At 31.5% G+C, this 20,241-nt stretch overlaps 8 protein-coding genes across 8 annotated transcripts; 4 read left to right on the top strand and 4 right to left on the bottom strand.

The window, feature by feature from the left end:
- Nucleotides 1–1,345: 1,345 nt before the first annotated feature.
- Nucleotides 1,346–2,503, top strand: cand_036770 (SNARE domain-containing protein; the record flags this gene model as incomplete). The annotated part of the gene is made up of 4 exons (XM_067213902.1): nucleotides 1,346–1,469; nucleotides 1,585–2,066; nucleotides 2,123–2,164; nucleotides 2,240–2,503. 4 exons carry the CDS (start codon nucleotides 1,346–1,348, stop codon nucleotides 2,501–2,503), a joined length of 912 nt encoding a protein of 303 aa, XP_067069875.1.
- Nucleotides 2,504–2,929: 426 nt separating this feature from the next.
- cand_036780 (uncharacterized protein) lies at nucleotides 2,930–3,556 on the top strand (the record flags this gene model as incomplete). Its single annotated transcript, XM_067213903.1, has 1 exon — nucleotides 2,930–3,556. The coding sequence occupies one exon, from the start codon at nucleotides 2,930–2,932 to the stop codon at nucleotides 3,554–3,556; it is 627 nt and encodes a 208-aa protein (XP_067069876.1).
- A 175-nt stretch (nucleotides 3,557–3,731) lies between these two features.
- cand_036790 (vacuolar ATP synthase subunit F) lies at nucleotides 3,732–4,112 on the bottom strand (the record flags this gene model as incomplete). The annotated part of the gene is made up of 1 exon (XM_067213904.1): nucleotides 3,732–4,112. The coding sequence occupies one exon, from the start codon at nucleotides 4,110–4,112 to the stop codon at nucleotides 3,732–3,734; it is 381 nt and encodes a 126-aa protein (XP_067069877.1).
- A 291-nt stretch (nucleotides 4,113–4,403) lies between these two features.
- Nucleotides 4,404–5,528, bottom strand: cand_036800 (protein phosphatase 2C; the record flags this gene model as incomplete). The annotated part of the gene is made up of 4 exons (XM_067213905.1): nucleotides 4,404–5,112; nucleotides 5,171–5,234; nucleotides 5,287–5,385; nucleotides 5,441–5,528. 4 exons carry the CDS (start codon nucleotides 5,526–5,528, stop codon nucleotides 4,404–4,406), a joined length of 960 nt encoding a protein of 319 aa, XP_067069878.1.
- Nucleotides 5,529–6,513: 985 nt separating this feature from the next.
- cand_036810 (AFG1 family protein) lies at nucleotides 6,514–8,378 on the bottom strand (the record flags this gene model as incomplete). Its single annotated transcript, XM_067213906.1, has 4 exons — nucleotides 6,514–6,592; nucleotides 6,658–6,720; nucleotides 6,790–6,909; nucleotides 6,961–8,378. The coding sequence occupies 4 exons, from the start codon at nucleotides 8,376–8,378 to the stop codon at nucleotides 6,514–6,516; spliced, it is 1,680 nt and encodes a 559-aa protein (XP_067069879.1).
- A 563-nt stretch (nucleotides 8,379–8,941) lies between these two features.
- Nucleotides 8,942–11,518, top strand: cand_036820 (FG-GAP repeat family protein; the record flags this gene model as incomplete). Its single annotated transcript, XM_067213907.1, has 1 exon — nucleotides 8,942–11,518. One exon carries the CDS (start codon nucleotides 8,942–8,944, stop codon nucleotides 11,516–11,518), a length of 2,577 nt encoding a protein of 858 aa, XP_067069880.1.
- Nucleotides 11,519–11,703: 185 nt separating this feature from the next.
- Nucleotides 11,704–13,284, bottom strand: cand_036830 (calcium-dependent protein kinase; the record flags this gene model as incomplete). The annotated part of the gene is made up of 1 exon (XM_067213908.1): nucleotides 11,704–13,284. The coding sequence occupies one exon, from the start codon at nucleotides 13,282–13,284 to the stop codon at nucleotides 11,704–11,706; it is 1,581 nt and encodes a 526-aa protein (XP_067069881.1).
- Nucleotides 13,285–13,622: 338 nt separating this feature from the next.
- On the top strand, nucleotides 13,623–20,147 carry cand_036840 (leucine rich repeat family protein; the record flags this gene model as incomplete). Its single annotated transcript, XM_067213909.1, has 1 exon — nucleotides 13,623–20,147. The coding sequence occupies one exon, from the start codon at nucleotides 13,623–13,625 to the stop codon at nucleotides 20,145–20,147; it is 6,525 nt and encodes a 2,174-aa protein (XP_067069882.1).
- Between the last annotated feature and the right edge of the window lie 94 nt (nucleotides 20,148–20,241).

Consider the following 20,241-nt stretch of genomic DNA (forward strand, 5'->3'; position numbering starts at 1 on the left):
GTTTTCAATTATTTACTCATTTATAAATAAATTTTATTTTTTTTTTGAGAGTTCAGTGTAAATAAATATTTTAGTACTAATAATATTAATAAAAAATATATTTCAACTATCATTATGATTGCTTTTGTTTACTTCTTTCATTGATGAACTATTATGGATATAATATTACTCTTTCTACATTGGCTACAGGCTGTTTTTGCTATATACACAAATAAATACTTGATTAAAAATTTATTAATATTGATTAGAATCTTATAATTATATTTACTTAATTTCTTTTTAAGAGGTGATTATTTAATTTTCTGCAAGATTTGACAATGAAATATTCTACAACAGGTTCACAGGAAGTTTCCTAATCTAAATAGAAAAGTTTAAATAACCTTTTACGTATAGTTATTTCTATTAAAATATTATTCAAGCCTAATAAATTTGAAGTAATATTATATTGGACTATAAAAATTGTTTGAGTAGTAATTCTATACCCAGGAGGTCTACTCGAAACTGTAACACTTCCTGTGTAAATAGTAATTAGATACATCATTAATATATAAAGAGGTATTTTGTATATGAATTTTGTATATATTAAAAACCCAATATTTGGTAAAGCTTAATTAGACTCTTGATCTGTTTAAGATAATGTTTTTTCTGTTATAAAAGATACACAATATATACAGTAATTTATTAACTAGTTAAATTATGTCTTGAAATAAAGTAATTCTTTTAAAAGCTTTACTAATTAGTGAAAATACACCACTTTGTTTAATCATTATGTATTATATAACAATAGATAGTTATAGCTCCCTATACGAGATGTAAGGTAGTAGCAAGTTCCATACTTTCGTGTATACCAAAAATCTTGGTTTTTCAAGTTCTTATTCCTAATTTCACTAAGCATGTATTTAATTTAGATAGCTATTACTATTATCTCATTTCGTAAGTATAGTTGTGAAATTACCCTTGTTTTCTAGATTCAGCACGAGTAGTAAGACCCAATATTGCGAATATAATTTAGTATTAATTCACTTACTTTTTTTTTTTTAATTTACACTTTAACTTAATGTTCCTGTTAAATTATACAAACGACTTAGAATTCAATAGCTAGTGTGCTTTTAAATGTTACCTAATGAACTATAGTATTACTTCGACTTTTTCCCTTATATTAATTTATAGGTAAGATAAAGTAAAACTTTATAATTTCAAACTAAATATTAAAGAACTATAACGCAAGGTAATCTAATTCTCAGTTCTAACTTATTTGGGTGAAATTTCACTAATTTCACTTTATGCGCTCACTACCCATAAATAATCCTTTGGGATTAGCTAAAATAACAGATAAGCTTTGTATATGTTAGCAGAAAGTAATAGAGATCTAACCAACATATATATAAAACTTAGACATGAACACAGAAGGCGTCTTGATAGATTTGGATTAGGAGTCCCAGGAGAGTTAAGAAGTGAGAAAAGTAAGGGTAAGTAATGCGGAACTATACTTCAGAGATTTCTTCCCACCTTTAATATAAAATAAACAATGAACTATTTTCTTTTCTTTCCTTGCAAAATATGTTGAATCGCACATTTTTACAGAAAATGGTAGGTATATAGACGTTGAAATGAAAGAAACCTTACCACCATTATGGACAGACTTGGTAAATGAAGCACAAGAGGAAGTTACTAAAATTAAGGAACTACTCTCCCAATTGCAGAAACTTCATCAAAAACGACTTATTTGCATCCTAGAGGATGATGCAGCACTTTCTCTAGGACTTGATATTGAATATTTGTCTTCTACCATTTACTCTTCTTTTAAAGTTGCTGAGTATTTGACCCACCAAATATCTGCTAAAAAATCTAAAAATACACATATATCTCGAGAAGACGTTAGAGAATCAATATTACGGACAAATGCAGAAAATAGTATTGCTACCCAACTACAACCACTGGGACAACAGTTCCGGAGAATTCAGAGATATTATTTAGATCAATTAAATAAAAGAATTATTCCATTAACTGAGAATCTAGAGAGTGTGGACTTAAATTCCACCTTTGAATTAAATTCAGCAAGTGAGGTATGTTTCCTCCCCATATTCCCTATATTTTAAAGAAAACTATCACTTGAAATAAGGCAACTATTAATAATCAAATTCAAAGGACTTCTACTATAGAGGTATGTTAATAACTCATTGAGACATATTATAGAGAATGTCTTCATAATTTACATTTTCTACTGATATTGAATTAGGAAACTGTCAAGATTACACAAAGTATTGCTCAATTAAATGCAATGTTTAAAGAAATGGCATATTTAGTCATAGAACAAGGCTCATTAGTTGATAGAATAGATTACAATGTGGCATTGTCACTACAGAAGACTGAACATGCATATAGAAGAGTTTTGAAAGCTGAAGAACATTACAGAAAGGGTGGTATGGCAAAAATCACTTATTTCCTTTTAGTCTGTATCTTCATTGAGATGAGTTTGCTAATAATAAAAAAGATATTTTAACTTCATTTAGTAATATGTATAGTTCTTAATTTATATACACAAGATGAAATTAACACTTTCTAATTAACTCCTATATTATAGAAACTTTCTCAACTCACTATACTGCATAATATTTAGATTTTTCTTGTGGCGGCCACTTGTGAGGTGTGTAGATATGTCCTCATCAGTGAGAAGGTGTCACTGCGCATGCAACAAACCTAGTTGTGATACTCTAGTGCAAGGGTAAGCTATTAGATAAAATAACCTATAATATTAAAGTAGCTTGGGATTCTTTTAAAATATCTATTCGCAATAACTAAAGTATATCTAGTATTTATAGCACTGAGATCTAGGCAGCAAGGTGCTTCCCGCTAGTAGAATCAGATTCTATCATAATTTGACAGCCAATACTAAAAATAAAAAATATTTAAGAAAAAGGATTGAAGTATGCTGCATTTAATAGATGAACCCAATAGTAATGCAATAGGTAGGCACTTGAAGTTTCAGAAGCAGACACAAGACAAAAAATTGTTTGTATCAGAGCTCGTTAAATTAATGGATCCTCTGCTAAGTGGTACTCTATTTCCTTACAGCTGTAGTGATGAGAGGGATATTGCAAAGAAAACCTTCGAATATATTCAAAATGATGCAAGGGAGTTGGCAAAATGCTTTTCAAATTCCTCTTTAGAACACGTAAAATGTTTTCTTTGTAACTTTCAATATGAGTCTCCTAATATATCTTTAGAAAATAAAGAGTTTATAGTGAATTATGCTAGCAGAGATAATCCATTCTCTTGGTTACATTGTCGTCATTCATCAACATATAATAGAGTACCAATAAATGATTTAATGATGCAGCTTCAAAGTGAAGAGCATAACGATTGGTTATATGATGTAATTAACTCTGAATCTCAAAGGATACAGAATCGTATTAATCAGTGTAAGTTGAGATATGGTGCAATATTTAACTTTTTAAAAGCAAATTCTTCAGTAGTTCCAATGTTATTGGGGAATAATTTTATACAAAAATATTCGGAATTAAATAAAGATGACATAGACTTGAACTCTGAATAAAATATTGCATGTTCATGTAATATTCTAGGGTCATGGGAAAACTCTAAAAAGGTCGCCATATTAAATCTCAGTAATGATAAATATAACTTAAAGTTCAATATATTAAGATATGAGGATATTCAAATCATTAATAGATTATATACATTCAAAAAAGAATAACTCTATATTTCACTATTTATTCAGGAAGTACTCCACCATAAAATAGCTTAATACGCTGCATTACTGAGTCTTTTACAGGATCATATGGCTTGTCCTTGCTCGGAATTTCTAACACAGTGGGGATTACCTTATCATGGGTATTAACAAGATAACGAATTTCTTCGGCAATATATTGATTGATCATCAGTATTCCACAGTCTTTGCGACCTGTAAAGTCACGAAATGCATCTTCTATTTGAGCAGGAGTTACTTTAGTATCTACAATTAAGAAATTAGTGTTTCCTTGAGTATCTCTAGCACCCACCCCAGTTAATAAAAAACCAGCCACAGTATCTTCATCTCCAATAATATATACCTTCAAATTGTGTAATGTTTGAGTTTTTTGTACGGATGTCATTCTTTGGATTCAGGAATATCCTAGAGTAAAGCTGGCCTACAAGGACAAGAGGTTAAAGCCTCCAATATGGCGGGATATATAGGGGAGAGAATATAAAGTAGCATAGTTACAAGAATTAGTGAGGGGAATATCTTATTTTAAGACATTTAATACTTTAATAGATAACCTGAAGATATTAGTTGGGATCACTCCTCAGAGTCTTTTTTTTTATTGTAAAAATATTATCTGACTACTTAGTAGATAGTTTATATTTCTCACTATCAAAATGAAATACAGTATTTACCTGTAGAATTATTGTTTAACAACGATACATATTACAGTGACATTATCGCAATTAATGTTTCTACTTTTTGCCTCGTCAACAACAGCATTGACAAGGTACTTTGCTGGAGATATGCCGAACTCTTGAGAGTAGATGGACAGGTCGCAACATTGTTGTGCAGATAAGATATCCCAGAGTCCATCAGTTGCAATAATAAACATTTTATTATTTTTAGTTATATTTAAAAGAGTTACATCCGGTAGGCAGCTCAATCCGTATGGTTTGAGATCTTTTCCACCAAAGGCACGGGAGTACTGAAGTTGCATGGGAGTATCTCCTTTTGCCCTTCTTCTTGTAAAATCTCCACCACGAAGAAATGGTTTATTATTGTGATTTTGCAGATATTCTACTGATCCGCCACTTTCAACAATTCTTCTATGCTCCTTGGGCTGGTCTGGTTTATGGTCATGTGTCAAAAACTGGCCAACATAACCTTTATCTGAGCTAATACAAGCCACAGAACGAGAGTCGCCTACATGCGCTATAACCAAAATATTACGAACAAACAGTAGCACAACTCCTGTACATGAGGAGTAATGTTTTTCTCTTATCCTACAACGATCAATTAAAATTTCGTCTGCAGATTTAAATGTCTTAATCATCAAGTCTTTTAAGATAGTTTTTGTGTTCTCATCAAGCGTCAAGCTATTCTGCTTAGCTTTTTCAGAAATTATTTTCCTACAAAACCCAAATATTTTAATACTTGTTACACAAATGAAAATTTTGTATTACATACCATGTGGGTACATTTAGAAGAGCTGGAATAATTATATCTTTTATATTATCTGAAGCGAAGTCGCCTAAAAATTGTTTAAATCTTTTAAGTATACAATTAGAGATTGCAAAACATACCCACAGTCCCATCAAATATTCCAAAAAAACATACATCATCTAACCCTTCAACAAGTTGATGGGAAATACAAAACCTATCTTCTTGGGTTTTTCTGCTACCTTTAATATAGAAATTTAGCTTGTACTGTAGAAGTTTATTCTTCTTTAGCCATACCTATGTTTTGATCAACAGTAACTTCATATCTCCCGAACTTCCAGGGATAGTCAAATATATCGGTGCATACAGGAGAGTTATTTGGCATATTTGCATAGTTATTATTGTGTATTCTTCTCTTTTCCTTGTGAAATATGAGTATAAAAATAGCAATGTTAAAGAAATGTGGGGCCGCCTTGTGCGGATCATTGGGTGGAAAACTGTGCAATTTTTCCAGGATAAATGCATGCATCAATATATTTGACGTCCTCATAAAAAAGACAAAAAAAACAAAAATTGGAATCAGGTTACCGAATAATTCTACTTTTATTGTAGAGCAGTGGGGACTATCAAGTTACCATATATATAATTATTGGTAATAATTTAAAATTCTATTTTTTGATGACAGATATGTTAAAACTATTTTTTGAATGAAATATAATAGAACAATTTTTAACAGTAAAATTTATGCCTTAGTTGTACAAATATAACTAAAGTTCATATATCTCCACTTGGAGATTTAAAAATGCTATTGTAGATTTGTAGTACTGTTTTCAATACCAGTGCAGCTTAGCAAAATACTCATTCAGGTCTAATTTAATATTGGTATTAATATGCTCAGTAAAATAAAACTTTTAAGGTGAGATATATATTTCTGAATAAGTAAACAAACCTTTTAGTGAATAAAGTTCCTAACTTTACAATCACAACTATTTGAATAAGCTCCAAAAAGATCTCAACATATGATGAAGTTAAGAAGTTCAGATAATATTTTCATCATAAATGAAATGAAATATAGATTACTCTTGCGGCAATCAGAAATAGATTTTTTTTTGAGCTTGTCAGAAACTAAGTAATAAAGTAGAGCCTTTCATTGCATAGTCATGAGAGTAATGTTTATAAATTCAACTTTAACAAAATAATTCAGATGAAAATATTTAGAGAGAAATATAATTGTTTATATTTGATAAAATTTAATGTAATATATTAAATTATCGAAAAATATTTCTAAGTATATTTTAAATGCATATTTAAGTGACCATAAATTTTTTTAGTAAGAGTAGATTGTCCATATTTTCTTAAAAAAGATATATTCATATTTTTCCTTTTAATTTAGGTTTTCTTTTATGTTGGCAGTCAAGTATATAGTTCTCTGACATCATATAATGCAGTCTTTAAATATAATTTTTTTCTCTCTGCTTTCAAAAATATCCCTAGTACTATTGTAGCCTGCTTACCTAGATAAAATTCTAGCAATAGCAAATCTAACATCTTGGATACCACTTGATTGTGATGTTGAACTGCAAAATTGCAAATAAAAAGTCGAAGTGATAATTGAGATTGACTAGTAATGAAAAGATGTTGCATACCTGTTTGTACTAAGCTTCCAAATAAAGTTACAGTTTGTATCTCTCAGATCATTAGAGGCAAATTCATTCCACAATATAAGATCTTCGCAATTGATAGGTGCGAAAAATTGCAGTGATTCTCTAAACAAAATATGTGTTAATTATATATAACTCAAGATTAATAGAACTTACCTAAGTGCTTCAAGAGGTGATCTGTCAGGAATACCATCTGTAATGACTTGTGTAATGCAATTGATTTCCTCATGTTCAAATTGGTTAGCTATTGTTAATATGCAATTATATAGAATTACTCTTGGTGGCATATTTGGACTATTAGCTACAAGCTGAGGGATCACTTCAATACGTAAGTATTGCATAATTTGCTCTAAAGACCTCCAATTATTCATTAAGTGATGTCTTAGTTTCACTATCAGTGATAATTCAGTTGGTATGCAATCTATAAGCTCCCACAAATCTTTTTCTGCGTCTAAAGTGACCACTACATTTTTATCGTAGAGAATATCAATAAGTGAAATAAAACGTCTTAAGATTGCTGAGAAAGTATCAATATTGCTCATTTGTGGGATATCATAAAGATAAATTTTTTCAAATGTGTTAGCTAACATAACGTAGTCATCAGTTCCTGTAAGACCATCACATAAATCTGTAAAGTATACTAACGCAGATTCAGAGTTAGCAAAAGGTACAATGAGTTTACGTGATCCTATTTTAAGTGTATAAGACTGGTATTTATCTTTTATATTTCTGCTATCATTATTATTGTAAATATCCATCAAAATTGTGTCAATTGATCTTTTTGGTGAGAAGTAGTAGCAAGATGATCTAAGCTTATGCTTGAGATGTATTTGATCCACAACTAAACATTTAGTATTTTGTTTAACTAATTTATTATGTGCTTTTGATATTCGGGATAATCTAAAATCTGACTCTCCTTTTAAATTATATACTTTACAAAACTTCATTAGAGTATCAATAAAAGATATGAAATTACTTCTATTTAAGCCACCGCTGTACAGATCGTTTGGTGGTCGATTAGAAGTCATAATGACAACTATACCCAAATCAAACAAAATATTAAATAAACGTTTAATTATCATTGCATCAGTAATATGGATGATCTGAAATTCATCTATACATATTATATCAGTTGTTTTTTTGATTTCATTAGCCACAAAAGTTATTGAGTCAATGCACATCCTTTGTCTTGCATGATAGATTTGATCATTTATATCTTTGATAAATTCATGAAAGTGAACACGCTTCTTTCTAGTTGTATCGATAGTTTCATAGAATAAATCCATGAGTATTGTCTTTCCTAAGCCAGGTTCTCCATATATATATAGTCCATAACAGGTATTTCCTTTGTATACATTATTAGTGCAATGATATTCCCTTCCTAACTTTAAAAGTGTTCTTAATGGATTTATATCTACAGGATTAACTAATAACTTGATTATCTTGTTAAGTGACTCACTATAGAAACTTTTTTTTTTGGTTTCATGTGTAATATATAGCTTAAACTGGAAGTGTAATAAGATCAAGCGCTTTATTAAGTTCAGCTGTGGTTTAGTGGGTTCAATATCATTCATTAAAAGATAGTTTCTGTAAGTCTTAGCTACTAAAGCATGTGGTCTGCAAATGCCTATTTCATTGTCTCTCCAGATTGAAAAAATAGCTTTTTTTAGAATTGTATTAAGTTGCAAAAACAGTCTATTAATCTTTATGTTTTTATTTTTACTAAAATATATAGACTTCATATACTTCACGAAGTTCTTATTATTTGTGCTTGCCTTATTAAAGGGAGGGAGTACAAACTTTAGCCACATAGCCAATTAGCCAATTTTCTATAATAGCCAAGAAGTAGTCTAACTGAAATTATTAGTAAAATATTAATATGACACAGGTATTTTCACAAATTAGTGATATATGATTTCTATAAACTTGATAATAAGTGGAGGTAATTTGCAGATTCTTTTGCAGGCACAAAAGTTGGTGAGAAATTAGCGGTAAGTTTGCAGCTGCTCGTTTCCTGAAAACTAAATGCTAATTTCAGATGACCTAATAGGATTGACTCATTCAATATCCAATGGGTATACCTTTACTATATATTAGGTTGTTTATAATAGGGCTTGCATTAGAGAATTGTTTGAAAATGGTCCTTTGTAGCTGGCCTGTAGAGTGGCTTAAAGCTAGTTTTCCATTGCAATCGCGCAAACAATCTATCACCAAAGTCAAGAACTTCGGAATTCCACATCTTGATGGTAAGATTATGGGCTTTGCAGACTATAATGGTGATCAGTACAGTGATATATTTCTTTATAATGCTCCAAAGTCAACGAAATCTAATGGACAAATATATGTCTTTCTATGGAGTCCTAAAACAAAAGAATTTATTAAGGGGCCTTTTACAACCTTTAATAAAACAGCAGTAATGTTTATTACTGAAGATTGGAATGGTGATGGTTATATGGATATTTTGGTAGTAACTGAAAGAAATGATATTACTAAAACAGGATATGGCTTCACTATACTCGCCCAATGCCCAGAGACAAATCAACTAGTTGATATATGGGAATCTCCAGAAGATAGTCTTTCTACTGTTCAGTTTTTAGCAGTTGATATTAATCATGATGGACATTTGGATTTGTTAGGAGAAAGAAGTATTTCTAATAATATTCCATACGAAAGATTTGTATGGGTTAATTTGGGTGAAAATAAACATAATATATCATCGAATATTGCATCTGTATCTTTTGAGTTACTTCCATGGGCCTTATTAGGAGAGTGGGTTGAAATAGAAGATCCTAAAATCAACTATGCACAAATAGCTTCTCGACACTCATCAGCCTTTGTCGACATGGATGGGGATTGCAGAGCTGATATAGTTCTGGAAGTAAACTACTCAAACGAATCTAGTTCAAAAAGAGCACTGGAAATATGGCTCAATCAAGTGCATAATGGTATTGCAAAGTATAAAGTACACAGACAATTGGAAAATGATAACAGTAGTAACTATTCTCCAATTATACTACCTTCGGGTTCGGGTCACATTGGGTTTTCTGACTTTAATGGAGATGGATCAATAGATCTACTTATTCCAGTGTGTATTTATGATAATAAAAAACAATGCGTTTCTAATAGCCGTATAGTGTTTGTTCCTAACGTTCAAGAGGGTTCTATATGCTCCACTAAAGATGAGCTCAATTTCAAGGCTAAAGGACAACATGATGAAATCCCAAAGTGTAGACTTTCAAATAAATTGTGTACTTCATCACAATTTAGTTTACATAGCTTCACAAGTGAGGATGATAATGCAATTTTACAGGATATAAGTTCTGAGGAAAAATCTACTATACCTAGGTCTTTTTTGTCATTTTGGTTTGGAAATAACAATATAAATTCAAGAAGTAATGCATTTTTCCAAGGTTTTACAGTATCAGCTCTTTTTGAAACCATAAATTTATCCAGTGAAAATATTCATGATGACAAAAGGTCTAAAGGTCAAACAGAAAATAATCATTTATTACAGTCTAGTATGGCAAGCCATGTTGCATCATTTTTCTCATTCTTTCCTACAAAAAGACATCTTCAAGCTCTGGAGCTGCAGTGGGCAACTGATGAATTTAGTCCAACTGTGTTGAATATTGGGGATCAAGATCTAGATGGTTACCCAGATGTTTTAGCTATAGTTGTTCTACCTGATGGATCTCGACAAGCGCGTGTTCTAAAGAATTTGGCTGCAAATAGCGAGAAATCAAGATATATTGCTCCTGCACAGATGGGACTAGCTTTCCAAAATAGTTCCAGTGAAAATAATGGTAAAATCAATCCACATATAATTGTAAATAGTTATGTAAGTTCTGGATACACTGGCAAATTTTTAACAATTTTAAACAATATCCACCATTGGTTTTCTAGATTTTTTATAGATTCAGAAAGATTTATAAATAAGGGGTCTATTTATAGACACTTTGAGCTACTTGATAATGATGCTGCAACAAATAACATGGATTTTGTTGAACAAGCTACTTTTTTTGACTTCTACGATGACGGACTTTTGGATATAATATATATCTCTTCACCTAATGAACATGGTAAGCGAAATGTCAGTTGTGCAATTTCTCAATCTGATGGGTCTGCATTATTCATGAAAATTACTATTTTAAGCTCATCAAATATATCACCTTATTGCAGGGGGAAGTGCACTGGAAATACTTCACATGGACCAACTGTGAAAATTACTATTACTGACCTAAATGGAATTAAAACCCCAAGAACTGCAACTCAGTTTCCTCAATCAACAAATGGTGTCATTCAGCAGCCATATTTATTATTCGGTTTGGGGAAAACTAATAATTATATTGAGGAACTCTTTGTTGGGATACCAGCTATGAGCAAGGTTACTGAATCATCTAGAAAGGAGTCTTCAAGCTTATTGAAGTTCGATTTTTCTGGTGGTAGGGACACTGGTAATTCAGAATATTCAAATATTTGGATGGGTCTGATACCAAACACACATGTAATAGCTCAACTATATCCAATTAATAATCCACGAAACTGGTCCTTAGTACTTTCTGTAAGCCCTACAAAGACCTTCACTAGAATTATAACTGTTACAGTACTTGCACTAGTAATTATTGGTATAATCATTGGGATACTTGATAGAAGAGAAAAAGTTGAAGATATGAAGGAACACCAGGGATTTAAGAACCATTTTATATCTGCATAATCAATTTTTATTAGATTTAATTATAAACAAATAACAGCTTTAAACTTAATATAATAAAACAATACATTAGTATAAATTAGTAATTATACTTCGGTAATATCCCTTCTTAAATATTTATCTTAAATTTTGTATATAACATTTCTATTTTATGTTATTTACGGCAATTTACCTCAATATATTCAAACTTAGTTACTGTTTTGTAGTAATACAAGTTCAGATGCTTTGCCTACTTGGTCTTTATTAAGACATAGTTTCTGAATCATTTGGCAAAATTCTTCAAAGTCTACTTCTCCATCATTATTTTTATCTACTTCAACCAATATACCTTTCCATACAGAATCTTCAATTTGCTGGAGGCCAAAAATAGCTGCTAATTCATTAATGCTTATCTTCCCACTTCCATCTTGGTCAAATATTTGGAATGCTGTCTCAAGTCTTTCACGACTAAGTAAACAGCGTCTATCCATTGCAACTGTTACAAATTCTGAAAACTCAATATATCCGTTTTTGTCAAAGTCTGCTGCTTCAAGTATATTGTCGACCTCATTCTCTATTTGCCGGTGGTCACAAATAGCCATTTCAGATACAAGTAGTTGCGCATAGCCATCTATCAATTCCTGTCTGTCTAATTGACCATCTCCATTTTTATCTATATGTCTAAATATTTCCGTCAACTGTTTAGTCTCATCTTGGGTAGTTAACTTTGTAGCCATGAATAGTAATGCGGCTTGTGCAAGTTTCTGTGCATTTTGAAACTTCCTCATATTTTCAATTGCATTGGCTAAACTTGGTAATTCAATTCCTGAGTCTTTACGGCTGCACATTTCTTTGATCCAGGGATGTTCTAATGCTTGTTGAGCAGTTATACGTTTCTGTGGGTCATATTGTAACATCTGTCTGACTAGATCTTTAGCTCCTTCTGAAACGTTTTTCCACTCAGGTGAATCAAATGAATATTTTCCGCGTTCCACTTTCCGTAGTATTTCTTGATCAGTTTGCCCACCAAATGGTGGATATCCTGACAGTAAGATAAATAATATTACTCCAATTGACCAAACGTCACATTTTTCATCGTATTTCTTACGCAGAACTTCAGGCGCGATATAATAGGCAGTCCCTAGTCTATCCTTCATTTTCTTCTGATGATCAAATACCACTGAAAGACCAAAATCAACGATTTTGATCAGTGCATCTTTTTCTTTAGATTCTAATAATAAATTTTCAGGTTTCAAATCACGGTGCACTATTTTATGATTATGTAAATATGTCACACCACTTAAAACTTGTCTTATTATAACTGCTGCATCAACTTCATTGAACTTTAAACGATGTATAATTTCATCAAATAGTTCCCCACCTTTATAATATTCCATAACTAAATAGTAGTTTCTTCTATCTTCAAAGAAATCATATAGAGTCATAATGTTTGGGTGGTCCAATAGTTTCACTACCGCAACTTCTTCTAAGAGTGTCGAGTTGGTAGGTACATTAACCGAACTTTTTCTAATAATTTTAATTGCACGTTCAGCTCCTGTTGTTTTATCTATACATAACAGAACTTCTCCATATGCACCAGATCCTAGTTTCTTGACTCTTCGATACATTTCTGAAAGATGACCCTTTTTAGATGTGATGAACATTCCAGGGGTTGCCTGTAAATTTACACATGTATTATTTACAGGTAAAGGGCTATGATTAGTCTTATTAGTATGCACTCGTCTCTTTACAGCTACATCAACAGCTAGTTTAGATTGGCAAAGGCCCATTTTATTAAATCCAATCTATATCAAGAGTAGTTTTGGAAAGTAACTTTGTAACTTACTGCTTTTCAAGAGAATTGATAAGTTCAAAAGTTCTTAGTGAAGTTACACTAGGTCAAGGCCTATATTTAAGTTTAACTAATATTATTATTAATATATTGTAGTTGTTAAGTTCGTAAAAGAAAGTCCAAACCCTTTTTCTATTTTATTTTATTTTTCTGATGAACTAAACGTTAGGGATAGTAAATGTGCATGGATACCGCGCCAGTGGTTTCTCACAACATAGCGCCATATATATTGGAGTTATGATGTATATATTATACCTGGGACAGAGTAAAGGTTTCATGAATGATTACTCAACTAGACAGGTTGGTGCAACTACTATAGGTAATAAAGAGTTATTAAAGCTCTTAGGTATAGATTGGAAAAAACAAAAGCCAAAATTCCTCGATTTTAGTGGAGATGAATTCTATTTAAATTCTTTAGGAAGCAATGAACATGGACATGGTCTAATAAATGAATATTTAGATATATCCAACTTAGAATACTTGAAATTAAGCAATAATAACTTGTCGAGTGACAATGGTACCTTTAGTTCAAGTAACTCTACGAAATTTGCAAAACTCAGAAAACTGGATCTTTCTAACAATAACATATATAAACTTAGCAGCGATATCTCACTTCCATCACTCACTGAGATTTATTTAAACTACAATAATTTCTCTTCTATACCAGAATTAAAAGGGCTCCAGAAACTTGAAGTTCTTGAAATTTCAAATAATAATATAGAAGTTCCATATAATTCGATAAAGCCATGGATTACACTACAAAACTGCCCGAATTTGAAAAGACTTGATCTTTCTCATAACAATATATCTGTTCTTCCAAGTGTTCTAGCTAGTATTTTCGAGTTACTTAGTGAATCACTGACTTATCTGAACTTAGAAGGGAATCCCCTCTGCATTTTTTTTCCTGAGTACCGCTCACTAGCTATTACATGCTGCAAATCATTAGCTATTTGTGATGGAACCCCTGTTACCAATTTAACAAGGCAAAATATCCCTCTGTTTGATCTTGGACTGCTAAAAAATTATGATGATGTTTATGATATTAGATCTGGTAGAAGTTACAACCCTACCTATACTTTACAATTTAGCAAGAAACTTGAAATGAGCCATGGAAGATTAGACTATCTCTGTAATACTTTAGAACAAATTTTAGAAGAAGGTACATCAGTCAAACTATCTGCATATTTTCTGCAAGGTTGTGAAGTAATATATAATGAGTCTATGCGCCAATGGTCAACAGATTACGGGGGAGATCTAGGGGATATTGATCCTTTTGAAGCACACAGGTTTATTAATATATTCAAGCCATCAAGTAAATCCCACAGTGACAGAGTTAGAGATACAGAAAAACTAATTGAATTGGTATCTTTGGTTATAGAGAGACAGGATGACTATAATTTTGGTAGCGAAGACCTTTCGAAAATTTGGATATTAACAGGCCTGGCAAGATTAATACACATTCCTGCTGGTGGTCTAGCTATAGCTATAGCTCGTTATTTTGCAATTATGATGATCAGAGAAGGATTTACACAAAAAATAAGTGAAATTATATCATCTATAGTACTTCCAGGTCTCCAAGGACGTTCATTTTCAGATCCTATTGTGCAAACAGTACTTGCATCTATCTCTATATTACCTCCATCAAATCTCTTTGCCAAATTAATGAGCAAACATATACCAATGTTACTAGATTTTGCAGCACGTTATGCTAGAACTGAATTTCATCGTCCCCTAATTATTATTTTATCAATGGTTTCACTATATCCTGAAAATGCAATTGCACTATCAGGATATGGAGTTCCCTCTGACTTAGCTTCAACTCTAGTATTGCTAAATCTTATTATGAAGGAACCTGAAGTAAAAATTGAAAAGGAAAAATTTATTAAAAATAGGCCTACTCAAAAGAAAGAACATGAACTACAAAGTAAGTGGTCTTCTTTGAAGTATATCCTAAATAGCGATGATATAAAGAATACTCAAAATATCAACTGTTCTGGTAATCTTGCATCTGGAAGTACATTTTCTATTTTAAAAATGGTAAAGTTACTTGCAAAACGACGAGATGAGGGTAAATCTATAATACCTAGCTATGTTAATGGAACAAGTGAAATGGATAGTAGCAGCTTTATAATACCAGAATTTGCTAAACTCTCCAATTTACAATTAGACTTAATAGTGTACTATTTGAAGATAATTCGGAACTGTTGTAATGCATCAAACAAAGCATCTACTCTTTGCACAGATATAGGACTACACTCAAAATTCTTAATGCCACTACTACAACAGTTTCTTTCAAAAAGAGAAACACGCTTTTTCTCTGAGATCATGTCAAAATTGTGTTCGGAAATAATTAATGTTTTAACAAGTTTATTAAATTCCAATGAAATAGTACTAATGCAGCTAGTTATTAATTTTCACATAATAGATTGGGTTTTGATCCCACTCAAGGAAGTCCCATTTGCCAATCCAGGTATTGCATCAGCTGCTATAGGATGTATACTCACAATTTGTAAAAAACCAGAAATTGAATCTTTTCAGTATTCTCCATTGCACCTAATTTCACGATATACAGGATCATCCTACAACATATATACATATAATACAATGATTGATCCTAAAGATAATTTACCAGTTAATTCAGAAAACATACTTCATTATATCGTCGAACAGATGGATTACTTATATCCACAACTCGAATTTTTAAATTTTGATCAGAATTTCCGTGAAATGTTAAAGTATTATAACGGTAGTTTTGACAATACAACCGATTTTTTGGAATCTTCACAAGTTTGTTTAGCCAAAATTGTTATATCTGAAAAAATTCAAAAATTTATCTTTTCATTACTTAAATTCTTAGCATTTTTTTTTCAAAATAAGGATTCTGAAATATGCTCAAAGGTTGTAGATGGAATATACAGTAAAGGTTACTGTACAACCTTTATTAGACTACTCGAAGTTCCAGGTGAAGATGTTCCTATGGCTGCTATGGATATAATATCAATGGTAGACTTAAGTATGATTGATTCTAGTGCAATGAATGAATTTTTTGTTTTAGTTCGCTATGAAGTCGGTATAATTCCTGATAAAAAAGCTTCCAATGAAAATCAAACTGTAAACTATTGTTCAATAAATTCACAATCAAATCCTAACAGACCATTTAAGATTCTTAGTTCTCTATGGTTACCTTTACTTATATATATTCGCCGTTTAATCGATACTGTAAATAGCAATTGTTGGTGCATATTTCGTGATAATTTTGCTCCTGAAATAGCTTATATAATATTTTGCGGACTACAATATTCTTGGCAAAAATTAATCCTTAGCTCTTCCTTCTCAAAAATTATGCTTGAAATAAGCTCTGAACAATCAAATGAAGTATTTGTAATTTTAGCTTCTTGTCGTGTTGTTAGAGCACTATCAAGATACAATGACTTTAGGAAGTATCTAAGGGATCCAAATCTCCGCATATTTTTCGAGTATTCATTAAAAAAGGAGGAACTAAACTTTGGTGCATATGATCCAGATACGTCATTGGAGATATCATGGTGTGGTAGGTCATTAGAATGGCTATTGGGGACTCTCAGTGGACAAAACAGACTTTCAGCAGAAAAAAAGTTGGCAACAAGAGTATTCTGCAGAATAGCTGATATTATGGAAGGTATCTCTGACAATAAAATTTTTGAAGTTGAAAAAGCTCAGTTAGATCACAATAGATACTATAATATTGATAATAAACAGTTGACAACAATTGAAAGCTCCTTCCTAATTATTATTGACAAAGAAGCTAAAATGTGGGATATAAAAGCAAATTCATATTTGGTGAATCTACTACTTCTAGATAATATGGAAATAGATGATAAAGTAAAGGAGGAGACTAAGTTCATTGAAAATGATGGAATAATCAAACTCTATACATATTTATCTACAATTGAACAGCTTAGAATTTCGAAGATCTACATACAATCAGGTAGGGATTCAATTATTGATGAAGCAAATGAGTGGGCCGGTATTATAAAAGGCGAAATATTACAAGCTGAGAGTAAGTTAGCAGAAAAAACTAAAGAAGCCGATGGACTAAAAGATGGTGATTGTAATAATGACAGTAATCAATCTAACAAAATCCTGCTAAATATATCTGACTCTGAAGAAGATATTGTACATAACGCTAAAACCCAATTTATGGTAAACCCAGATGAGGAGATTACTATTATACACCCATATGCTAGAAATATTTTGAATGGAGTATATAATAAATATGGACCAAATCTCATTGAGTCATGGGATTGTAATAATAAAGTGTCACAAAACTTCTCAAGCTTCAGTAATAAATACCAAAACACTCAAGTATTATCAACAATGAAATTACCTAGTTCCACAATAAACTCTTCAGAATCATTATCTGCACAGCACAAACTAAAAGGGAAAGGAGTTCTTTGGAATGATATAATTACTGGTAGCATAACTGCCCATGTAACAATAGCAGCTTTTCTGCGAGTACTTTATGTTGGTCTCAATGCTAATACTACACCAAAATTAGCCAATTATACTAAAGAATCAATAAGGAAACCACATATTTTAAGTGGTATTGCATCACTTGTCTTGTGTTGTGGATATTTAGAATCTGAAGTAGCATCAAAATTTCTACTTTTAACAAGTATGGCTTTAGAAATATCACCAGAAGATTCAGTAGAATCTATGGACTTACTGATTTGTCTTTATATTACCTTTTGGTTCCTGAATTCAATATCTGAATCTGTACTATATATTCTCCAGGAGTCTAATAGAAGAGCTCTTTCGTTGAGTGAGCAACTATTATGTACTATGGTTTCAAAGGTACTTTCTCAATCAATTTATTTGCTGAAGTACATTCAATTTTCACACAATGCTTCAATACATAAATACTTTCTTGAAAAATCACTAAATTTTCTTTTTTCAAGAAATATTTTTGAGTGTTTAATAAGGCTAATACTTTTCGATTTGCAGATATCAATCGGTAGTGCTCATGGGACATATATAGCACATGTTCCTTTAATGGAGAATATGGAAACTTCCTTTTATAGCAAGGACCATGCCAAAAAGTCTATTGAGCTAAGAGAATTAATGCGAATTTCTTGTATAAAAGCAGCAACCTTTATCATGGAAATTTCATCAAAATCTCGCTATACGATAATTGAGAGTATAATGTATCAATCTATATTTCGGCATTTTCCAATCCGACGCTCTTTTCTTTTTGAGTTATTGGATGGAGTTAATAGTCAACATTATTTGTATGGAGTAGAACTATACTTGTCACGCTACTACAAACGCAATGAGAGGATTTTAGGGCTCTATCCATGTCATGTGTTCTCTCAAAGTCCCACACTTTGTAATCTTGAAGATGAGATGCTGAGGAATCTAGCTAAACCTCAAACCATAATTGCTGTTTTGACTACATCTTCTTTTTACTTTTTTGAAAAACCTACTTCTATCCGCAATGTTCTTGCTAAAGAACAATATAAGTACTATGAGGATCCCATTGTTATACTAAAGAGAGAGTATAAAGACTTGCAAAAAATTATACGAAGCTTCTTAGGAGATCAAGTTCTTATGCTGGGTTGGTTCTCACCTGGATCTAGAAATAGTCTCCAAAACTCTAAGATGGAAAATATTGATAAACCTCAATATTCAACTACACTATATGATATTATTATTTGTGAAAAAATATGTGATAGAGATGATATGATATCAAATATAGTTCAATTATATGAATACAAATTCTCAAACAAAATTGCAGTAAACAACGATATCATAAGTAGAAATTGTTTAGGTGAATATTTGAGGATTGAAAATATCCGTGCTCAACAATTTGGGCTGGTTGATATGCATAGCTTGAATATATTAAATAAGGAAAGTGATGACAAATTTACCAACAAAATAAACAAATCAAAATCTTTATTAGATCAAATATTCGCTTCTACTGACATAGTCTTTCCTCATAAGAAGAGATTTCCAAAATCAAAATTGCCAAGAGCTGCAATACTTCATAATCCTGAACAAGCATTACTGCACTATTTCGTCATTACACTAAATTCAGTATATGAATTTGAAATTAATTGGCAATTTTGGTTTTCACCAGATTCTCTAATGTTAACAACAGTCGAAGATCTTTACCTTAGATACGAAATATCGTTACCACTAGAGACCCAAGAAATCCCTGATTCTCAGAACTACTTTAGCAATTCATCTAAGCTTGGACTTGCCAATTTTCTCGGTGTACTTGATCAAAGAAATGAGTATGATAATAGTACGCAAGTTGCAGTTAAAGAGAAAAGTCAAGAGTCTAAATCTACAAATGTAGTCCAATCTAAATACGAAACTAATGTATCTTTGAAGGAATTTAACTCTGAATCTCAGAAATGGTTTGAAACTAGACAAAAACTTGCAAAATCACACTTGTTCAAAAAGATCAGGTCTTTTCGTATACATAGGTTAAGATTTGTGCAATTTAGCCCCTTAGAAGAAGCAGAAATGAAGTTAATTTACCAGCTTCCTAATGAGTCAAGTCAAGAACAAAGTGCAAGATTTGAAAGTAAAAAGTCTTCAGAGACAATTCCTCAAGGTAAAATGCAGTTAAATAGTAGTGGTGAAGATTCTGTGGGAAATTCATCGGAAAATGAAAATAATGATGATATGACAAAATTATCTTCTCTTCAAGTCATTTTTTTAGATGATTCATCAAGAGAAAGAGTCAAACTTGGAATAGCACTGGTTATTAACCAATATGAAAACTCCAGGTATGTTATTTATTATCTCTTTTTCTGAATATTTCTCATTACACTACTTCTACTTTTAGTGACTGGAAGCGCCGGATGGTTCCTATCTCCAACTTACTTGGAACAGAAGATAAGAAGTAGCA

Source organism: Cryptosporidium andersoni (assembly GCF_001865355.1).
Source record: "Cryptosporidium andersoni isolate 30847 chromosome Unknown contig_27, whole genome shotgun sequence".
Classification (NCBI taxonomy): domain Eukaryota; phylum Apicomplexa; class Conoidasida; order Eucoccidiorida; family Cryptosporidiidae; genus Cryptosporidium; species Cryptosporidium andersoni.